This window comes from Typopeltis vanoorti, chromosome 11 (assembly GCF_054136105.1).
Source record: "Typopeltis vanoorti isolate ZY-2024b chromosome 11, IOZ_Tvanoo_1.0, whole genome shotgun sequence".
NCBI classification, from domain to species: Eukaryota; Metazoa; Arthropoda; class Arachnida; order Uropygi; family Thelyphonidae; genus Typopeltis; species Typopeltis vanoorti.
In genome coordinates, this window is record NC_143559.1 from 18,847,662 (window position 1) to 18,870,401 (window position 22,740).

A 22,740-nucleotide genomic window follows, 5' to 3' on the forward strand; every position below is an offset into this window, starting at 1 on the left:
TCTGGCATTGTGCTAGCCATCGACTAGAATTGTCTGTTAGTGACAGTGAACAATGTGGCAGGAGTGACTCATTGAAGAGTTTCATGGACAAACTTTTTATGTAACTTATCATGCTTCACCTAAGAATGCTAGGGAACTACAGGAATGTGCAGCGACTCTAGAACTTCAACTTCTTAAAAGAGACAGAATTTTAAGCACTGGCACGGTTTCTGCAGTGTGGCAAGACTTTGAAGCCCTTGTCCATCACTTTCTGGAGGCAAAAGGAGACAGCAGAAGAAGAAGAAGCAAAACCGATCACTTTCTTTATGAGGGCCTTTTAAGAAAATTAATGTCATGCGAGTTAGTTCTTGATTTGGGCCTTATGTGTGATGCTCTCCAAGAACTTAGTGAACTAAGTGTAGATTTACAAGAGAGAAATATTGATTTGTACAAAGCAGACAGGAATATAAAGAATACAGTTCAACTTTTTGAAGAAAGAATTGAAAATCCTAGTCTGTACTACAGTATTTCTCTTCAAAGTCAAAAGAACATGAAGTTCAAAGGGATTGTGGTCCACAAAAATGAAAGACACAGTTCTGAAACAAGTTCATCTGCTTTCTATAAAAGTCTGAAAGAAGCTGTTGGAAAGCAACTGCTAGAAGGAGATGATGCTGATTTGCCTGAATGTGTTAAGATTTTAGATTCCAAGTATTAGCCAGAAAATCCTGGGAAGGAAGCATCTGACATTTGGTGAAGCTGAAATTAAAAAGTTAGCACGCAAATTTCGCTTAAATGAAAGGGAAGCAATTCGTGGTTTCCATGAATATCTTCAACAAAATAGTCCTGGACATACTACTTCCTCTAAAGCACACTTGGGCACAATTGCAATGTCTTCCCGTGAATGCGAAAGGGGTTTCTCTCAGATGAATCTTACAGTAACTTCATCCAGGTCATCTCTGCATGTAAGGACAACTTCTGCAGTGATATTCATCAGGACAGTAGGACCTCCTCTCACTCAGTTCAACCCTAGAAATATGTAGACTCATCGCAGTTCCGAGGTCATTATTCTGAAGTTGATTCCAAAAGCAAGAAGCGATCTAGAGATGACAAGGGTATATTGGAGGATATGTTAAAAGTGTGGAAGCTGCTGTAATAACATCTTTTTTCCCAGAAAATAAGCACTGATTGTGATTTAAAAAAAAAGTTTCAAAATGTAAAAACAGTCAAAGGAAATAAAAATCAGAGGAAAAAAAAATCAGATATATATCCAAATATCACCAGAAGTGAGAAATATCATTATTACCTGTGTCCTCTTTTTCCTTGTGTATAAAGAATATATCCTCATTTGGCTTGTCATTAATTGGTCCTCTGCAACAAATCATAAAAATATCAACTACTTTATTTCAACTATTTTAAATACGAATATGAAATGTTTTTGCAACATCATCATACATGTGCCTGTGATGCATTTATGTTACTGTTGCAAAAACACAATGTCAGCAAATAAAAATTAAACTTTACACAATTTTGAAATTGTGCATAAAGGATTAAATGAGCTAGCTAGCACATGTTAAGTCAATGTATGCATTTTCTTTGTTGAACAAGTCTTTCGAGACCAGCTGGCGATTTTTTTCCTCTTCATTAGGATTCTGTTTTTAGTGCCAAAACAATTTGAAAATATTAGATATATTGTTTCTTTTACATATAACTGGGTCCACGCAGTTAGCCTAGTGGCTATGCGCTTCGCAACCATATGCCTGGGGAAGGAGTATCCTAGGTTCGATTCTTGTCGGTGAATGACGTGAGGAGCTGAAGGATCTTCCTCAGCATAGCCAAGTTAGCCAGTCTTGGGCGTGGACAGCAGGGTTTTTCCCCCAGTTTATTCTGGGGTTTTTCATCCCGCAAAGCAAGCGAACTGGCCTTGAGAACTCAACACTACAGGCCATAGGATACACCGGGGCATAAGGCTGACCACCTTATCCTGTAAAACGGAGTGAGGTCCGATAATCAATGGACCCTCGACACCGCAAGGTAAAAGAGGATATAAGGAAGATGAGATGAGATTATTGTTTTTATTTCATTGTCCCATATATGTAATTTTTTATTTTTATGATATTTTTTGTATGTTCCTAGATTTTTATATGATGCTGATGCGATAATTTCTTTTATATTATTCTATTCTTTCTCAATGTCTTCATTTTCTTGTATTTTTTCTAAGTAGTTATTGACCTCTGTTGGTATAAATTTCTTATACTTGAATCATTTAGTAGTCTTACTTTGTAATTAGATTTTGTTTCCCTAGTTTGTTTAGTTTTTTTTTTTGTATTTTTTGTAGCCAGTTTGGTGGAAATCTTAGTTTTGCCTGTACTAAATGGTGATCTGTGTCAATTTTTAGCCCTCTTCTAACTTTAACGTCTAGGAAGAAGTTTGCTGCTTTTTCATTTGTTATAAAGTAGTCTATTATTGATTTTTGTCCTCTTGCATACCACATATATTTATGTATATTTTTATGTTTGTAAAATGTATTCATTATTTTTAAATTATTATATATTGTATAATCAATGAGTCGCTTTCCATTTTTGTTTACTGTTGGTTCTCCAAATTTTTGTATATTATTGTTAATTTTTTTCATTCCTATCCTGGCATTAAGATCTCTGGCTATAATTATATGGTCTATTTTATTTAATTTTTCATATATTCCTTGTAACTCTCTGTAAAAGTAATCATTTTCTTCTTTTTTTCCTTCTTCAGGGGCATACAATCTAACAACTGTTAAATTTTCTTTATCGAATTTTAATTGCACTTCTAATATTCTTTCATTCCAATATGTATAATGAGTTATTTTTGCCTTAATTGATTTATGGATCCAAATCATTACACCAGCTTTTACATGTACTTGTTTGTCCACTCCACTATATATGATATTGTAGTTAGCTGTTTCTTTTGTTCCTTTTTTGTTTCTGTAAGAACTGCAATTTCTATATTTTTGTCATTTAAAATTTTATCTAATTCTTCTTTATGTGCTATGCTTCTAATGTTCAATGTTGCATATTTCACCACATTTTTCTTTTTCCAAAGTTTCTTAATCTTTTCCAACATGTGGTCATTTCCCATGTTTTCTGTCTGGTTTGGATTTCGTTGAGACTTGAAAGTAATATGTGTTTCCCTATGTCAAGTGATTAGCATGACGATAGGTATCCTAGTGGTGGGGCTGCCACCTTAAAACAACTAGGCTTGCCTTTTTTAGTAGATAGTGGAAACTACAGTTTGAGAGGAAAGAGTCACCCCCTTGCCCTCGAATTGCTCTAACAGCACTGGGGGGGGGGGAGTAAGAAGTAAGAGAGAGTAGAGGGAAAGAAGAGTAAAAGACCAGTCTCCAGATATGATATACCAAGTTTATATTGTACGAAGTACGATCAGATCTAGACTGGGTATCTCGGGTTTGCCATGCCCATACTCACCAATGTGAGCCCCTGAGAAAACATTATAATAATAACAATAACATAGTCAAATGTTTCCTGTGACAGCTACTTATATCAGATTTGCATAACCAGCTATTTGATCCCTTCTAGTGCTGCAACAATACAGGTAAAAAAAAAGTCAGTATTGTAATATCTGGAATGGAGCCAGACACCAAAGATTTTTTTTTACACATTTCATCTTTCCTCATATAATGCTATATGAGGAAAGATGAAATGTGTAATAAAAAAAAAAAAAATTATATTCTATGCTTCTAATGTTCCATGTAGCATATTTCACCACATTCATCATCTCATCATCATGCGTATCAAGGATTTAGGCCTAGCATGGCCTGTTCTGGCCTTAGAAGTCATCGTTGTATCGTTTAAGAGGACGTCCTGGGTTTTCTTTTTCCAAATGGCTTGTAATTTAAGGCTTGTTTTGATAATCTTTCTGTTTTCATTCTTTGAATGTGTTCCATCCATTTATGTTTATATTTTTTAATTTTTTCTATTACTGGTTCTTGGTTTAATTCTTTCATAATTTCTTAGTTTCTTTTGTGATCAAATAGGGTATACTTTGCAGTTTTTCTCATAAACTTCATTTCTGCTGTTACTGGTCTTTGTTTTGTCTTTTTGTTTTATTGTCCAGATTTCGCTTCCTAAACATTAAGACTGTTAGGGCTAATGTATTGTATACTTTTAGTCTGGTTTGTTTTTGAACTAGGTTAGGTTTAAATATAGAGTTAATTACTCCGCTTATTTTTAAATATTTTACAATTTTTATGTTTATATCTTTTTCTTTTTCATATGTGATCATACATCCTAGGTAGTTAAATGAATTCACCTGTTCTAAGATCTTGTTATCTATTACTATTTTAGTTCTTGCTGGATCTTGTCCTTTAAAGGCCATAGGTTTTATTTTTCTGTTGATATTATCATACCATAATCTTTGGCTATCTCATTCAGATCAAAAATAGCTTTCTGTAAGTTATCTTCAGAATTTATAATTATTATTTGGTCGTCGGCAAAGAGGAGAGTGTTTAAGTTTACTGTAGGAGAAAATTTAATTCCTTCATGTAAATTTTTATTCCATTTTATTATTATTTCATTTAAATAGATATTAAAAAGAGTTGCTGAGAGGGGACACCCCTGTCGGACCCCTTGGTTTATCTCTCTCGTATATGATAGCTCGTGATTTAATCTTATTTGTATTTGATTATTTTCATATATACTTGTGATAGCTTTTAGAATATTATTTGGTATTTGTCTTTCTTTTAATATGTTAAATAATGTTTCTTTTAACTTGGTCAAAGCTTTTTCGAAGTCAATAAATGCAATATGTGTTTCTAAATTGTATTCTCTTCTTTTCTCTATTATTAATTTTTGGCAAAAGGCCAGGTCTATACATGATTGTTCTTTTCTAAATCCATTCTGTACTTCTAACAAAGTTTTCGGAATATTTCATTAGTTTGCTATTTAATATTCTGCTATATATTTTGTAACAGGAATTTAGTATATTTACTGATACCTCTATAGTTTTTAGGGTCATCTCTATTACCTTTTTTAAAGATAGGAATCATAATTGCTTTTTTCCATTCTATTGTGGGGATACCAGTTGAATAAATTTTATTTACAAATAATAAGTCTTTCTTTGAATCTTGTTCCTGCGTATTTATGTAGTCCTGAACCTAGCTTATCTTCTCCAGTTTCTTGTTTCTTTCGGACTGATTCTAATTCTTCTTTAGTTATTTCCTTTTCATTTTTGTTAATTGTTTGCCAGTTGTCTTTTTTAAAATATTTGTCTGTCCACAATTCTGTGTAGTAATTTAGAAATTCTTCTAATTTCAATTCGGTGTGTAATTTTATGTATCTGCATTTAAGTGTTTCAAAATCTTATATACATTGGGTCTTATTTTATATAAATCATGTTCTAAATTTGAAACAAATTTGTTCCATGATTCTCTATGTCTTTTTCTGACTTCTCTTTTAGCTATGACTCTTATTTTTTTATATTCTATTTCATCTTCTAATCTTTTACTGCTTAACCATTTGTGATAGGCTTCTTTTTTCTTTTTGATCATTTCTTTGATTGTATCATTCCAGATCTTCAGTTTTTTTTCCTTTTATTGAATTTTTTGGTCTTTCCTAAGCTTTCATTTGCTGCTACATTTAGTATCATTTTTTATATTAAGCCATTCTATTTGTATTTCTTCATTTTGTTTTATTTTATCTAGATATTGGTTAATTCTTTGTTCATATAGCCATTGCACATTTGTGTCATTCAATAGTCTAGTTTTATAAACAAATGTTTCAATTTTTCTTTCTGTTCTTGTTCATTGTAGCCTTTTAGGTGGTAATCTTAATTTTATTTTAACAATGAAATGATCACTGCTTATTTCATATTCTCTGTGAATTCTAACATCTAGTGAAAATTTTGATGTCTTTTCATTTAATATAAAGTAATCTAATATTGATTTCCATCCTCTTGCTGCCTAAATATATTTATGTATGTCTTTATGTTTATAGAAGGAATTCATTATTTTTAGGTTATTATAAACTACAAAGTGAATCAATTTTTTACCATTCCTGTTTAGAGTATGTTCTCCATGTATTCCTATAATATTATTAATTTTCGTGTTTCCAATTCTTGCATTTAAGTCTCCTGCTAAAATTGCATTCAAGTCTCCTGCATAATCATTTTTATTTATTTTATTATATATGTTTTGTAGCTGATTATAAAAATCAATATTATCCTGTTCTCTTCCTTCTTCTGGGGCATATAAACCAATTATTGTTAAATAGCCCTATCTGTTTTTATTCTAGCTTCTATTATTCTTTCATTCCATAATTTATAATGTTTTAACTGTTTTGAAAGGGAGTTAGGAATCCAAATCATGACTCCTGCTTGTGCTCTTTGGTCTCTGTCGAATCCACTGTATATCACATTAAAATTTTCAGTTCTCATGGTTCCTTTTAATTTCTTATTTGTTTCAGTGATTACTGCTATTTTAAAATTTTTTTCATTTAATAGTTGGTCTAATTCTATTTCTTTATATGCTAATCCTCTTACATTCCAGTTGCTATGTGTATTATATTTTGTCGTTTCCATTTTTGTTTTACCTTTTCCATTCCAGGGTCGTTCCCATGGATTCAATCCAAATATCTTTTTCTGTCAGCTTAATACAACGAGAACATAATCCAAGTAGAATTATGATCTCCATGTCAGGGGACTAGCCTGATGATGGAATAGTTCAGTGGTAGGGCTGCTACCTTAAGGCTTCTGAACTAGCCTTCTTCCGAATTTAAACCCATAGGGTATACTGAAGGGGGAAAGAGTAGATCATAGAAGAATAATAGTAAGGTTTATAGAGAGGGCATCGTTGTAAGGCCAGTTGTAATGTGAATCTTCCTCAAAGTAGAAGAAGAGGATAGATCCAACTAAGGGTCCATGGGACTGCCGCTTCCCTTACAATCAAGATGATTGTCCCTTGTGGCCTTGTATTTCACCATGTTATGTGATAAAAAAAAATATTATTTTAATAAATCTAAAAAATTTATCTATGATGAAGCTGCATGTATCAGATACCATTTGAAAAATTGTCATTATGTTAAACTAAAAATTAGCAGCATTATATTCTCAAATTAGATCATTATATACAGTCATCCTTCAACTTATGCTGGGGTTCTGTTCCATCAGGCAGGAGTAAGTCAGTTCGGACGTAAGTCAATACATCAATTTGGCCGGCGAAGGTTGGTCGATTGGTAGAGCCTCTGCTACTAATGGCTCAGTTAAGTAAGTTTGAGCGCGGTTAGTAGTTGGAAGGGGACCAATCGTTCGATGCTGTCGGCACACTCTCCCTCGATGAGTCTTTGGACTCCCTGGAGGTGTCAAAATAATAATAATAAATAATAATCAAATCAACAGAGTTATTATAATAACGGAATTAACTCACACAGAGTATTCTTTATTTATAGAATTTTTGCCTAAGTATCACAGGCATCATCAGTACAGGTACAAAGACTAATTAAACAATAACTGTTATATTCACAAAGCACCATCTAAGTAGCTAAGGTTAAATTTCCTAAATTTATTTTAAAAAAATTTTTCCCCCCAATATATATAGATAGATAGATATGTATACAATTACAATATACAATTAGGAAAGATTTGCTGACTTATAGAGTACTATCTCCAACAAGGGGGAAAGACGTAGACCATCGGATCTGTTTAGGTTAGGGGAGTGAAGTAACATTTCACATGTTTCTTTGTAAAGCAGTTCTATTAGGAACTGACTTTTGTAAATGACTTTTGTCTTGTTCCACTGAACTCTATGCCTGGTGTTGATGGCATGTTCTGCAAGTCCAGACTGTTCAGGTTCAAGATACTGGATGTACGACTTGTTTTCTTCTAACCGGATCAGAGCAGATCTTCCTGTTTATCCGAAATATGATAACCCACAAAAGCAGGGAATCTGGTAGACACCAGGAGAGCTGAGATGTGGGAGCTTGTCCTTTGGAGACATGAGGAATGTGGAGATTTTTCTGATGGGTCGAAAGGCCACACAAATATGTAGTGGTTTTAACACTTCAGCTATGCGTTTGCTAACGCCTTGTATAGGGGATAGGTATACGTGTAGGTTCTTCTGTATTTGAAGAGGATGCTGGAGCACGACTACTTAAAGCTCTTTTTATGAAGGAATTCTTATAACCATTGGATATAGCTTAAGTGTTAAAAACAACTATATATTTATGTGGCCTTTCGACCCATCAGAAAAATCTCCACATTCCTCATGTCTCCAAAGGACAAGCTCCCACATCTCAGCTATCCAGATGTCTACCAGATTCCCTGCTCATGTGGGTTATCATATTTCAGACAAACAGGAAGATCTGCTCTGATCCAGTTAGAAGAACACAAGTCATACATCCAGTACCTTGAATCTGAAGAGTCTGGCCTTGCAGAACATGCCATCAACACCAGACATAGAGTTCAGTGGAACAACACAAAAGTCATTCACAAAAGTTGGTTCCTAATGGAACGGCTTTACAAAGAAACATGTGAAATGTTACTTCACTCCCCTAACCTAAACAGATCCGATGGTCTACGTCTTTCCCCCTTGTGGGAGATAGTACTCTATAAGTCAGCAAATCTTTCCTAATTGTATCTTGTAATTGTATACACACATGTATATTTTTATATATTGGGGGGAAAAAAATTTATTTTTTAAAATAAATTTAGGAAATTTAACCTCAGCTACTTAGGTGGTGCTTTGTGAATATAACAGTTATTGTTTAATTAATCTTTGTACCTATACTGATGAAGCCTGTGATACTCAGGCGAAAATTCTATGAATAAAGATTAATTTACTTGAGTTAATTCCATTATTATGATAGTAAGTAATATATCTACTCACAGTATTTCCTTACTGAAACAACAGAGTTATAGGGGTTAGGGACTTAACAGTAATAAGTATACTGTCATTTTAATTTTTAAAACTTATTATAAAACTGTACTGTGCACTGCTGCCACTATAAAACATGAGAATAATCACCAAAATCTTCCTCCACAATCACATCTTCATTACCTTAACTATGTGAAGGACCAGGCTGCAGCTCTTCTGGTGTAACCTTGGTTTATTTTGATGAAAATGTCCAATCTGCTTTGCTTATTCCTCTTCTTTTAGTTTAATCCTTTATCCAAGTGTGAGCAAACAAAGTTTGAGGCTGAAAATATCTTCAGGATTGGGGTAAGGTAGTACAACACTGGGCAACTCTTAGCAAAGGTGGACCAAGCTAACATCACTACAATCTCAGTGATGTTAGCTTGGTCCACCTTTGCCACGAGTTTCCCGGTGTTGTACTACCTTACCACAGTCCTGAAGATATTTTCAGGTGCAAACTTTGTTTGCTCACATTTGGATAAAGGATTAAACTAAATTTATTATAGTCTAACCAAGTGAAAAATAAACTTTCAACATATTCCTCTTCTTTTCATCATAAATTTGTTTATAGTAAGCAAACGCATCATGTAATTTCCTTTCTACTAATAAGCAGAGTTCAACATTGGGGTCCATGTCTTCAACTATTTTGAGAACATTTCTGCGAGACCTTTCACTGTGAATTGTTTAACTACATCTCCCTGTTTCTCTTTTTCCTCTTCCTTTTCTCATTCTTCCTCTTCTGCAATACATTGTTCCTCCAGTTCGCCAATTCTTCATTGTCATAATAAATTTAGTTTAATCCTTTATCCAAGTGTAAGCAAAGTTTGCACCTGAAGTATCCTTTCACTGTGAATTGTTTAACTACCTCTCCCTGTTTCTCTTTTTCCTCTTCCTTTTCTCATTCTTCCTCTTCTGCAATACATTGTTCCTCCAGTTCGCCAATTCTTCATTGTCATAATAAATTCAGTTTAATCCTTTATCCAAGTGTAAGCAAAGTTTGCACCTGAAGTATCTATAGGGATTGAGGCAACTCGTAGTAAAGGTGGAACAAGCTCTCATCCCTCCTTGTCTCAGTATCTCCCATAATGCAAACCACATCTCCTTGTGGACATGTATAATGCTATGCATTAAAGGAAGGGCCACTACCCGACCAGTTTCGACCTTTATTGAGGTCTCGTCGGTGGGAGCCAGACCTAGAAGTGGTGATACTAAGGCAGAAGCAATGGAGAGGTCATATTTACTTACACGTCCTGAAGATACTTCAGGCACAAACTTTGTTTGCTTACACTTGGATAAAGGATTAAATTAATTTATTATAGTCTAACCAAGTTGAAAATAAACTTCCAATATCTTTCTCTAAATCTAGAGTAATTTATTAATAAGGTGGTACATCTTTTGGCAACTCGTATAAGTAAATATGACCTCTCCATTACTTCTGCCTTAGTATCACCACTTCTGGGTCTGGCTCTCACTGACGAGATTTCAATAAAGGTCAAAACCGGTCTGGGTAGTGCATTTCCCTTAATGCATAGCATTATACGTGTCTGCAAGATGTGTTTTGCATTATGGAAAATACTGAGACAAGGAGTGATGAGAGCTAGGTCCACCTTTACTACAAGTTGCCTCAGTCCTGAAGATACTTCAAGCACAAACTTTGTTTGCTTACACTTGGATAAAGGATTAAACTAAATTCATTATAGTCTAGCCAAGTGGAAAATAAACTTCTAACATCTTCATTGGTCAACTCTTCAGGGGCACTTCCTATGAGTTGAACTATGTCATCATCATTCACTTCGAGATTCAGGTTGTTTGCTAGGCCCACTATTTCTTCACTCAATTTACAAAAGTCTTCATTTTTTTTTTCAAAACTTCAAAAATCATGCACAAACCTTTTTAATGTCTTTTTTCGATATGCCACTCTTACATTGAGAGATCACTTTGTCCCAAACTACAGCAATATTTTTAATAGCATGATAAATATTGAATGCTTTCCAGAATTGCATGAGAGTCTGGTTGTTTCCTTCGTTACCAGAAATGGCTTGTGAAAAAGTTCTCCGTAGATAATAAACCTTAAACACTACTAGAACTTCTGATCCATTGGTTAGATCAATGAAGTAATGTTTGGAGGGAGAAACATGACCTGGAACTTGAAGATCACCGATATAAGACGGATGATCTGAAGCATTAAGGCATCTGCAAATGATTTTTGAGTCATCCACGAATTCATATATCTCCGCTAATGAACTGCAAGGGTCATCATCATCATCATCATCATCAAATTCCTGACATATACCCTCAAGGGGTGTACAAGATATGATAGTACTACATGAAAAATTTACATCATTACTAACTTCCTATCTACAATTTTCCTCCAAATCAGTCTGTTACTTATCAAGACTCCAACATTATCAGATCTTATATTTCTATCGTCTAAGGCACTTTATACCGTATCAATCCATTTACATCTTGATCTTCCTCTGGGTCGTTTTCCTACCAACCTGGCAGAGAACACTTGTTTTGCTAATCTTTCCTCGCACATTCTGTTTAAGTGACCATACCACCCGAGATTAGCTCTGCTAACGCATTCCTGGATGCTGACAATGTCAAGTTCTTTCCTAATATCCTCTTTTTTTTAATATGATATTGCCATTGATGCCATCTGTTCAGGCCTCTAATCTTTCTCAGGACTCTCATATCTGCAGTCTCTAGTCTTTGGTCAAGTGTTTTACTTCTGACCGAGTTCTCAGATCCATAAGTTAAAACTGGTTTGAACACTATCTTGTATACAGCTAATTTAGTGTTCCGACTAATTTCTCTCTTATTCCATATGAATTTATTCAATTGACTTCCTACCATACCAGCATTGTTGATTCTGTTGTCTATTTACATATTTAATTTACGATCTTCACTAAAAATCGTGCTTCAGTAGCTGAAATGTTTTACTTGTTCTACAGGTTCTCCATTCACAACACAGTTAATATTTTCAACGATTCTACCTATTTTCATTGTCTTTGTTTTTTTTATTGCTGACCTTCATACCATATCTATTACAACATAATAAATTTAGTTTAAACCCTTATCCAAGTGTGAGCAAACAAAGTTTGCACCTGAAAGTATCTTCAGGACTGGGGTAAAGTGGTACAACACCGAGCAACTCATTGCAAAGGTGGAGCAAGCTAACAGCACTCCTATCTCAGCATCTTCCATAATGCAAAACACATCTCCTTGCAGATATGTATAATGTTATGCATTAAGGGAAGGGCCACTACCCAGACTAGTTTCGACCTTTATTGAGTTCTCTTCAGTGGGAGCCAGGCCCAAGTGGAGATACCAGGCAGAAGCATTAGCAAGGTCATCTCTACCTATACGCGTTGCCAAACAATGTACCACCTTTTAATTCAATTACTCTGGATTTAGATAAAGAAAGTTTATTTTTCACTTGGTTAGACTATAATAAATGTAGTTTAATCCTTTATCCAAGTGTGAGCAAACAAAGTTTGCGGCTGAAAGTATCTCAGGACTGGAGTAAGGTGGTACAACACCGGACAACTCATTGCAAAGGTGGAGCAAGTTAAAATCACTCAAATCTCGGCATCTCTCAAAATGCAAAACACATCTCCTTGTGGATATGTATATATGGATATTTGGGAGATGCTGAGATAGGAGTAATGTTAACTTGCTCCACCTTTGCAACAAGTTGCCGGTGTTGTACTACTTTACCTCTGTAATTCTCACATTCAGTTTTATATTCCTATCTCCCCGATGATTGGAGAGCTCTACTCCAATCATCGGGGATTCGTCCCTCTATTCAGGCCTTCTGAACTATGCAGTGCAGACACTGTAAGACTTTAAAACCACCATACTTCAGCATTTCTAGTCGAATATCATCTACTCCTGCTGCCTTTCCACATTTCAAGCCTTTGATGGCTTTTTCTACTTCAAGTATGGATATGTATTCCTGACTGCATGACTGGTCAGTGTTTTTTAACACTGTGCTATCACTGCTTGTTTCATTTAGCACAATTTTTCAAAGTAATTACTCCATACTTCAAGGATATCTTTTTCTCCTGATTTCATGTCACCTTTATAATCTTTAACTCCTTTTACAGCACTCTTTCCTCCATTTCTAAGCTCCAGAATATCTTACCACCTTCTTGATATTTATTTTCTATATTCTTGCCAAAGTCCTCCCATGACTTTTGTTTAGCTAGTTTTACACAGTGTTTAGCATTCTTGCATTTGTCTCTGTATTCTCTAAGAGCACAAGCTGACTTATTTGCCAGAAACTTTTGATATGCTTTCTTCTATTCCTTCACTGTCTCTTTAACTTCCTGTGTCCACCATGGAGTTCTGATTTTTCTATCCTTGCAGACAACCTCACCACATGCCTCTCTGGCTGAATCAATCAGAGTTTTCTTCAAGGCTTGCCACTGGATCTCCAAGGTTTGGTTCCTGTTCTCAAACTCTTTCATTTTTTCTTCAATAATCTTTGTGTATTTTAGTCAACAGTTCACATCTGAGAACTGCTCAACTTTTATTCGCTTTAAAACTTTCTTACATGTTATTCTTTTCAATATGAAATTCAATTTTATCCTGCTCAAGACTAAATAGTGATCACTTCCAATTTCAAATCCTCTGTACCCTCTGGTGTCCTGCACTAGGGAGAAAACATCACTATCAACAATAACATAGTCAATGAGACTTTTCTTCTTGCCTCTTCTCTCCATGTGAATTTGTGCACATTTTTATGTTGGAATATAGTGTTAATAATAACCAGCCCATGTCCTTGAGCAGAAATACAACAGGTATTTGCCATTATTATTAGCTTTGCTCTTTTCTCCAAATTTTCCCAAAATATTTTTGTATGTCTGACAATCATTTCCTACTCTGCTATTTAGATCCCCAACAAGGATCAACATTCCCTTTTTCATTGTGTCAGTTGCTTTTTCTAAAGCATGAAAAAAATTCCTCCACTTCTACCTTAGTAGAACCTTCTGTGGGACCATAGGCACAAATAAATCTCATTGTCCAGTTCCCCATTCTCATATTTGCCCACATCACTCTACTTGAGACTGACTCCCATTCAAGAAGATTAGCCTCATATTTAGTGTTGAATACTATGGCTACTCCTCCTTTTCCTTAATTGTCATTTCCTGAATATAACATTTTGTATTTATTGCTCAGAAAGATCTCACCAGTTTTAGTCTTTTCTGTTTCGGTCACCCTATTATGTCGATCTGGTAGCTCCATTTCTTTGCCATTCAGGCTTCTTATGTTGATAGTACCGATCTTTAACTCTGGTGATGGGGTGTGCTTTTGGATTTGTTCCAGTAGCTGAGTGTTCGCTGTTCACCCTGGTTCCCTGGCAAAAACAACAGGAACCTTGTTTAACCGGCCAACGTCCCAGCCGGCATGAAATTTTGTCATGTTGTACTAACGTTTTTTATTTTGGTTTAAGCCAATATGAATACAATTTGGTATCCAATTGCCAGCCCATCCTCGTTCGTTCAGTATCCAGGTAGACTCCCAACAGGGTGCACCACAAGAAGGTGAGAAGCCCTGGTCGGTTCTCTGCATTCCTTTATAGGCTATGTGGAGGTCTCCTCTCAGTTATATAGCTCTGACCCTTAAGCACCCCTATTTCAATATTTAATTTACCATATTCACTAAAAATTGTGCCTAAATAGCCAAAATGTTTTACTTGTTCTATAGGTTCACCATTCAGGATACAGTTGATGTTTTCAAAGTTTTTGCCTATTTTCATTATCTTTGACTTTTTATTGCTGATTTACATACCAAATTTTCTACAAGTATTCAATTTAGCCAGGGAATCTTGCAAACTTGTACTGGATTCATTCAGAAGTATAACATCATCTGCATAAAGTAAAGAGTTGAGATTAACATCACCAATTTTGATATCAAATTTAATACCACATTCCTTAATAATGTGATCCATATATAATGAATAACAGTGGAGATAATGTGCACCCTTGTCACACACCTGATTTTGCCTCAAGCCATTTTCCTGTACCTCCTTCAAATCTAACTGCTGACTTAGAGCTTAAACCGAGACTATGTATTACTTGATATAATGTCCGCACGATTAGCCTAGTGGCTTTGCGTTTTGCAACCATATGCCTGGGGAAGGAGTGTCCTAGGTTCAATTCCCGTCAACGACGTGAGGAGCTCAAGGATCTTCCTCAGCCATAGCCAAGTTATGCTTTCTAATGTTTTTGAAGGCTCGTGGATTCTCACTATGCCATATCACAAATGCTTTCAGTTTATATCCAGCCATATTACTTCATTACAGAATCATAACACGGTCTTTAAGAGCTTTGAAACCAGGCATAGATTTTAGCTTTTTGAGATGAATTGTCCGCTAGGACATTTTTTTCCGAAACAAGGAGGTCTCATCCATATTAAATGTTTGCTGTGACAAATAATTTTCCTCCTTAATAATTTTATCAAATTTCTCCACAAACTCCTTGGCGGCCTTCTCATCAGAACTTGCAGATTCACTATATACTTTCACATTATGCAGTGCAAAACACTGCTTGAATCTCATGAACCAACCGGAAGAAACGTTGAATTCATAGTGGTAATCAGGTCCTGCTTTCTCCTTCAACATGTTGAAGAGACTTAGAGACTTAGCGGTTATGGTCATAGTGCTAAGAGGTATGCGTTTTTGGTTCAGGTCCTCTATGCATGATGGAATTAACTTTTCCAATCACTGATAGGACCTTGTTGTTGCTTCATCACTATCGTTGAACTTGCATCTCCGATTCAAGATCAACTGCTTGCTTCTTTTTCTGTGATTCTTCACTAGGTTTTTTAATTGGGCATATAGGGGCCATGTTGCACAAAATATCGCGAAATATTTAACGATAAATACACAAATAACATATTTTTCAAACACTAAATCAACAGGTTGAAGCCAAGTGCTGAATGCTGAGTGCGCTGTTGCCACTGCATTGTTGTTAAATAAAAACCTTTTTATTTTATGCTCGCTTGCATTTTGTTCACACACATAGTCCAAAATGTTATTTATTCCATTATGGGATCACGGGTATATCTTTGAGAGGGCATAACTTGAAGGACATAAGTCGAGGGATGACTGTACTTTCTTTCCTTCAAAATGTATTATCCTAGTGTGGTTTGGTTGTAATCTCCACATATGCAGATATTTGTTTTAACTTATTTTAACAAATCAACTATTTTAATAGGTATACTCTAATTCTGTTTGGTTTTTGTTACTTTAGGCCATTATTTCTGACTTCTTTAATTTCTAGATTTTGTATTAAGCAATTGTGTAATAAACTACAGCATATAATTTTCTGTAATCTTCAAGCAGCATTTTTGTCATCCTACAACCAAAACAATTTACTCAACATCAAAACAAATAGCCATCTTGGTTGGCTGGGTGGGTCATGGGTCATTTATCTGCTCTCTGTTCAATAGGTCAGTGATTTGAATTCCTGATGCAAGCATGAACCTTCGTGTACATCTTTAGGTGGTAGATGTATTTCATAGTCCAATGAGACCACCCTTGTTTCTTAATGGAGGCTTGAAAAAGTTCAAGATTTTATATTTAAAGCAAGATTTCCAGATTATCTAATCCTTATCCAGACAAAGTGCTAAGGCTTAAAAAGAGGTACAGTGCCCAACATCAACACAGATGACTTCAGAAATAACAGTTGGAACAGGAAGCTGCGAAACCTGTCAAAGGCAAGGAAACAAAGAGTCTTTAAGTGATTTTCTGAAACATAGTCCACTTTACCAACTTCTAGCACAATATGCTAATAGCTTGCTACTGTTTGTTTGTTTCTTTCTTTCTTTCATTGAAATGGGACATAGAAATATTAAAACCTACCTACACTGCCCTTTGCATGTTATATATCACTTTGCAAAAAATATCTAACCTAATTTTTTATACTTTATTCTCATACTTAACTAGATGTTGTGGATATATGCAATATATCTATCTATAACACACACACAAACTAATTTCAAACTTTTGAACTTGAATTTTTTTTTTTTTTTTCAGGGTTTCCTGGTATGAGGACTTTGAACATGTGTTTATGGATTTCACAGTAATAGCTACTTCTCATATATATATATATATATATATATATATATATATATATATATATATATATATATATATATATATAAAATGTCATGACAGCTATTCCATTCAGATCTGCATTACTTTATAAACACTACTTACTATTATTTTTTATACTATTGTCACACAGAGAACTATGTTCCAAACAGGACCCAAGCAAGAAGCTATTGGGAAAGGAGATGATACAAAATAGATACTTCAGAAATATGCAAAATAAGATGAACTGGTTTTGGAAAAATGAATAGTGTATATGGGGGGGGGGGGGGAGGGGGCTGGAAAGTTCTGATAAACATCCAGAACAAAAATGATATTTAAGCAACTGATATAACCACAAGAAATAACATACTAGTAACAGAGTCATGAAGGCACCTAATATTCTTATATTCTTGCATACTCATATAAGAATATGTTCTTTCTTGTGGTTACATCAGTTGCTTTAATATCATTTTTGTTCTAGGTGTTTATCAGAACTTTCCAGCCCCCTCCCCCCATAAATATTATTCTTATTATTATTAAGTGGTACCTACAGAGTCCACAGATTCATCGAGGGAGGGCAACTCCCTGTCTCCACCACTCAATCCGCCAACTATAATGAACCGCAACTACTCCAGTGCATCTACTGCCCATCCACAGATAATGACAAATATTCATGCCCATGGCGGAATTCAAACCTGCAGCCTTTTGGCTGGAGAGTGGATATCCCAACCACTCAGCTAGTCAGGCTAATATCAAACATCATATTCAGATCTGATCAAAAATATGAAAGGAGGGGCACTTATACTGGGTGAAGTAAAAGCATGATGAATTAGAAGCCTGTAAATGATTGAATAACATGAATAAAATTAAATTAACCATCATGAAAATTTACACACCAGCAAAAGATAAAGATCATAAATTAAAAAAAAAACAAAGCCTTTCACAAAAATTACAGAAATGTATAAAACAATTTTAATCATATTAGTGCCAAAGATGGCAGCAAAATAAATAAAAAATAAGAGAGTAACAGGTAATGAGAAATGGTGATTCACTGGAGTTTTTTTTAGGGGGGGGGGAATAAATAATCTTGTGATAGAAAGAAGCTTATTTAAATAAAAATAAATAAATAAAATGACCTCGATATCATATGATGGTAAAAACAAAAGCCCAATTGATAATAATATTTTTGTGTTTACAGATCAAGTGTTGATCAATTTTATTAACTTAACCAACTAGTTTTGCCACACTTTAACTGTTGCATCTTCAGGGCACTTGCATATAGGCTGAAACAATCTCACAATTATGTGCAACTATAAAACTGACTAGAATAATTACAAATAAAATAGTATCGAACGTGTGTTAAACACGTATCGCGTGTACAAGATTGGCTGGCTGTTGCTAAGGTATCTTGTACATGCGATATGTGTTTCACACATGTTTGATACTATTTTATTTGTAATTATTCTAGTCAGCTTTTTACAGTTATTCTTGTCAGTTTTATAGTTACACATAATTGTGAGATTGTTTCAGCCTATATGTAAGTGCCCTGAAGATGACAACAGTTAAAGTGTGGCGAAACTAGTTGGTTAAGTTAATAAAATTGATCAACACTTGATCTGTAAACCAAAAATATTATTATTAATTCTCATGATCAAGAAAATAAATCTTCATTATGAAAAGCCCAATTGATCGCATCCTAATCAAGGGCAGTTTTAAAAACTCTCTTAAATATTAAATAAGGCAAGGTGAAGAATTAACATGTCAAATTTGATCATTACTTAGCTTAACTGTAAGCCAAGAATGTATAAGATACTGCTAAGTCAAAAATCAATGAAATAAAGGAAAAATTTTATGCTAAAAAATTAATTTAAAATTTTGTACAATAAGAAACCAGAAAGTGGGAAAGCTCAGCAGATATGACAGAACAGAAAAGAAAAGTATAGTATAGTATATGAAGTGCTAGAGATTGTTTAGGTGCTAAGAAATGAAGATGAAGAGAGAATGGTTATCAAACAAAACTCATGTCAAAACTCATTATCAAACAAATCCCATACAGAAAAGGCATAAATTAAACTGATGTTTAAAAATGCAAAGTCCAGAGAATTCAAGTAGTTTATCAGAGAAATCATAAAAAACATAGGTTGGTTAAAATATTGACAGGAGAAGATAAGAGAAATTATATGAATAGCTTGTAGAAGAAACCATGAAGGCTGCAGAGTTAGGCTATAATGGAAAACTGTATGAAGTGATGAAAAATTATGCTCTGAGAGAAGGAAGCAAGAAAATGCAATAAGGAATAAAAATGGTATGCTGCTAATTGCTAAGACTGTTAAAAGTTGAAGAGCATTTTGATGAGATTTTAAATGTAGAAAACAATACACTGAAATAAGAAGTACAATAAGAACCCCCAATAAGTATGGATTTAAATATTACACAAGCACTAACATCTAAAAATGAAGTAATAAACATAATAGAGAAGATGAAGAATGGAAAGGCGTATGGGGCAATGAAGTTGCTGCTGCCAGTGGCACGCCGACAATATGTGCAATGCACACAGGTGCCAGGATAGTAAAGGCGCCAAAGATTTCAGGCGAGGAGGAAATACTTAAAAAAAAAAATTATTCATTAATTATATCAAAATAAATTATGTTTTTGTTTAAATTTAATTATATTTTATAGATTTGTCTTAAACAAATTATTTATAATCACTTATTTGTTATTATTCCTTAAGATCTTATTTTATTCTGATCCTAGTTCTAACAAGTAATTTATAATAAAAAATAAAACTTGTATTGATCATTTGCAACAAACAGTTTTGGATAATGAAAGGAAACGTTGGTATGAAGTTATAAAAAAGAATAATTTTTGTAGTCCAGTTTTTAGGCAAACAAAATCTAGCTCTTTGTGGTAAAAGTAATAAACTTTAAGATCGCAACAATGGCAATTTTTTAAAATGCACCGAGATGTTAGAAAAGTTTGATCCTTTTATATCGGAACACACGTGACGTGTAGCTAATGATCCTGAGTTTAAAAATATGCCCTCCTATTTAGGAGATAAAATTCAAAATGAAATATTCACTTTATTGGCATCAAATATTAAAAATAACGTTTTTATAATTTTTTTTTTTTTTTTTTATTGGGGGAGGGGTATAGGGGCACCAACTAAAGTTTTGCACACAGGTGCGGCCCTGTCTGTGCATAGCAAGTGAAAATTTAATAAGTGCAAATGAGTGAAACAATACCCAGATGATGAAAATAGATAATAACCATAATTCCAAAGAAAGGTAATTACACTAAATGTGAAATTTGGAGGCGAATTAGCCTTCAGTACCTTAAAAAAAAAATAAATAAATGAAAATGAAACAAATGATATTAAAACATAAGCAAGAACAGGTGAATATAGTGAACATCACATTTTTATTTCAATATAATTGAAAAGAGTACAGAATTAAGAACCTCCTTATATCTAGATTTTATTATTATTCTCGACCTCCTTGGAGTATCAAGAATCATCCTGAGAGGTCACCACAGCACCTTTGACAAAGCTTCTGAGAGTACAAACATTATGGATAATTATAAGCTATGGAAATAAGGGAGATATTTGTAAAATAAATATACAAGAAACAAAAGTTGTGTTATTGTACTGCAAATAACATCAGAATGGCTTGAGATAATAACTATGAGAGTAGTCTAGCAGTGTAACAGCTAGACTACTTTTTAACAGTCACTGATTAGATTATGAAAAAAAAGTTAAAGTATGAAGAGAGGATTGAAAAAGGAATCTCACATTAGAGCTGGAAGATTTGGATTATGCTGATAACATATTGATATACATGCAAACCAGATGCACTGCATAAGTAAAGTAAAATAAGTAAAATAACTGAACAATAAACATCAGAAATTAAAATTAGGCAGTATACAGTCGAAGAAGTTAAGAATTTTACATATTTGAGAGCTAATAGTGATACAAAAGGTGGTACCAAGATTACAACATAAAGACTGACAAAGCATACACTGCTTTTAGGAAATTGAATAATATATGGAAACCATCAAAAATATGATAATGAAAGCAAAATAAAGATCTCCAATAAATGTTAACTCTCCCTTCCTTCAACACACATGCAGAGAGAAGAGCTTATAGGCTCTTCTCTCTCCTGTGTGGGATTAATACAAATAAAATAAAATGACTCAGGTTTAAACTAAGACCAATGATGAGTTATATACATGACGGAGCAAAAACGTTTTGTGTGAATAAAAAGATGCAAACGGAATGACAGGCGAAATTACAATAAAGCTTACATGGATCCCACAAGAAAAAGGGAGGTCTAAACAAATTTGGCGAAAAGTGGGAAGGGGAAAAAAGCTGGTTGGAGGAGTTGGAAATAGTGCAGAATTTGTTGAAAAAGATAAGGATAACAGGATAGGACAGATCTCGACTCTTACGAAGCACGATGTAGGCAGAGAGTTAAACTGACCGAAACTTGTTCGTTTATTATATTATATTTCATTTAGTTTTTGTAGACGTCGATAAAGTTATCCGTTTACCCAGGTATTGTTGTTCGTACGAAAATAGCTATTTCTTATACTCTCAGTAAACCTGATAAATAATATTTTTATACAAGGTGGCAGCCGATAACAAATGGGACTGAAAAAAAGAAAGAAAATTATAAGCGTACCCTATTCTTTCTTCCAACCTAACATCTTCTAAGTATTCCTCCACATCTTTAATATCGGAATGCTTCTTCCACGATTTCTTCTTATTTTTACTAACTTTCACCCGTTTCCTTTTTTGAGAAACTACAGGAACACATGCTAAATTCATCGTTCAACACACGAAAAACACCACAACGCCCCCACGTAAATAAATCTAACATTCTGTACATAAATTTCGGTAGCATGCTTTTTCTCTGTTAGTCTAATTCCATAATACGTGCATGTTCATAGAAACAGCATCCACCGTGGTTTTAAATAACGGTAAACATATGTAAAAAAATTATAAAATTTATTAAATTCTATGTATTTATTCCTTGTTACAAGGACGTAATCAAGGAGAGAAGAAAACATTGGTTAACATAAATCATACCTTAGGGGACAACTTGCAGTAATGCAATTGCATGAGATTCTGCAATGGAAAACTGCTAACAGTGCACAGACGATATCAAAATAATAACTTTAATAAGCTGACACTGTAGGCAAGGATAATGGTATATTTTTAATGGGAGAAAATATAGACTTATGCACTATTAAAACGGTTTCAAATATGTGTGAGGTTTCACTTCTAGACCACAGGTTTAGGTATCACGGTCAGCAGGGAACTGAAGTTCAGTGATCATATTGCAAAAATTAGCAAAACAGAACAGGACATGTTTATAAACACGCTAACTACAGGGCCCAAAGTAGTAATAATTCCTCTTTATAAGTCTGATATGTCCACATCTGTTCTACTGATATAGACAAATCAAATATGCACTGCTCAGGTTTGATCAATGAGTTTCTTAGAGATGCCGTAGTGGTAGAGAGGATTCAGAGGTAGGTGACCCAAATGGTTTCAACTTCAAGTCTGTAGAATGCTTCATATGATGATATATTGAAGATTTATGGTTAAAAAACTTGGCTGATTAGACGAAACAGAAGGATATGACAGAAATACATGAGCTAAAAGGATTTCATAGGATGGATCTAAAGAAATTTTTCAAAGTACGGCAAGAGGGAAAAGAACAAGAGGAAATCATTTGAAGATGGTCGGAATTGAGTGGATTGG

General features: G+C 34.2%; 1 protein-coding gene across 1 annotated transcript in view; it reads right to left on the reverse strand.

Annotated features, from left to right (window-relative positions):
* Positions 1-21,801, reverse strand: part of LOC150101346 (ribosome biogenesis protein NOP53) — a 149,155-nt gene extending 127,354 nt beyond the window's left edge. The window contains exons 1-2 of the mRNA XM_090400773.1: positions 21,656-21,801; positions 1,283-1,347 (exon numbers count right to left, since the gene is read on the reverse strand). Coding sequence (XP_090256899.1) covers positions 1,283-1,347; positions 21,656-21,801 — 211 coding nt within the window. The remainder of the gene's footprint in view (positions 1-1,282; positions 1,348-21,655) is intronic.
* Positions 21,802-22,740: the final 939 nt, after the last annotated feature.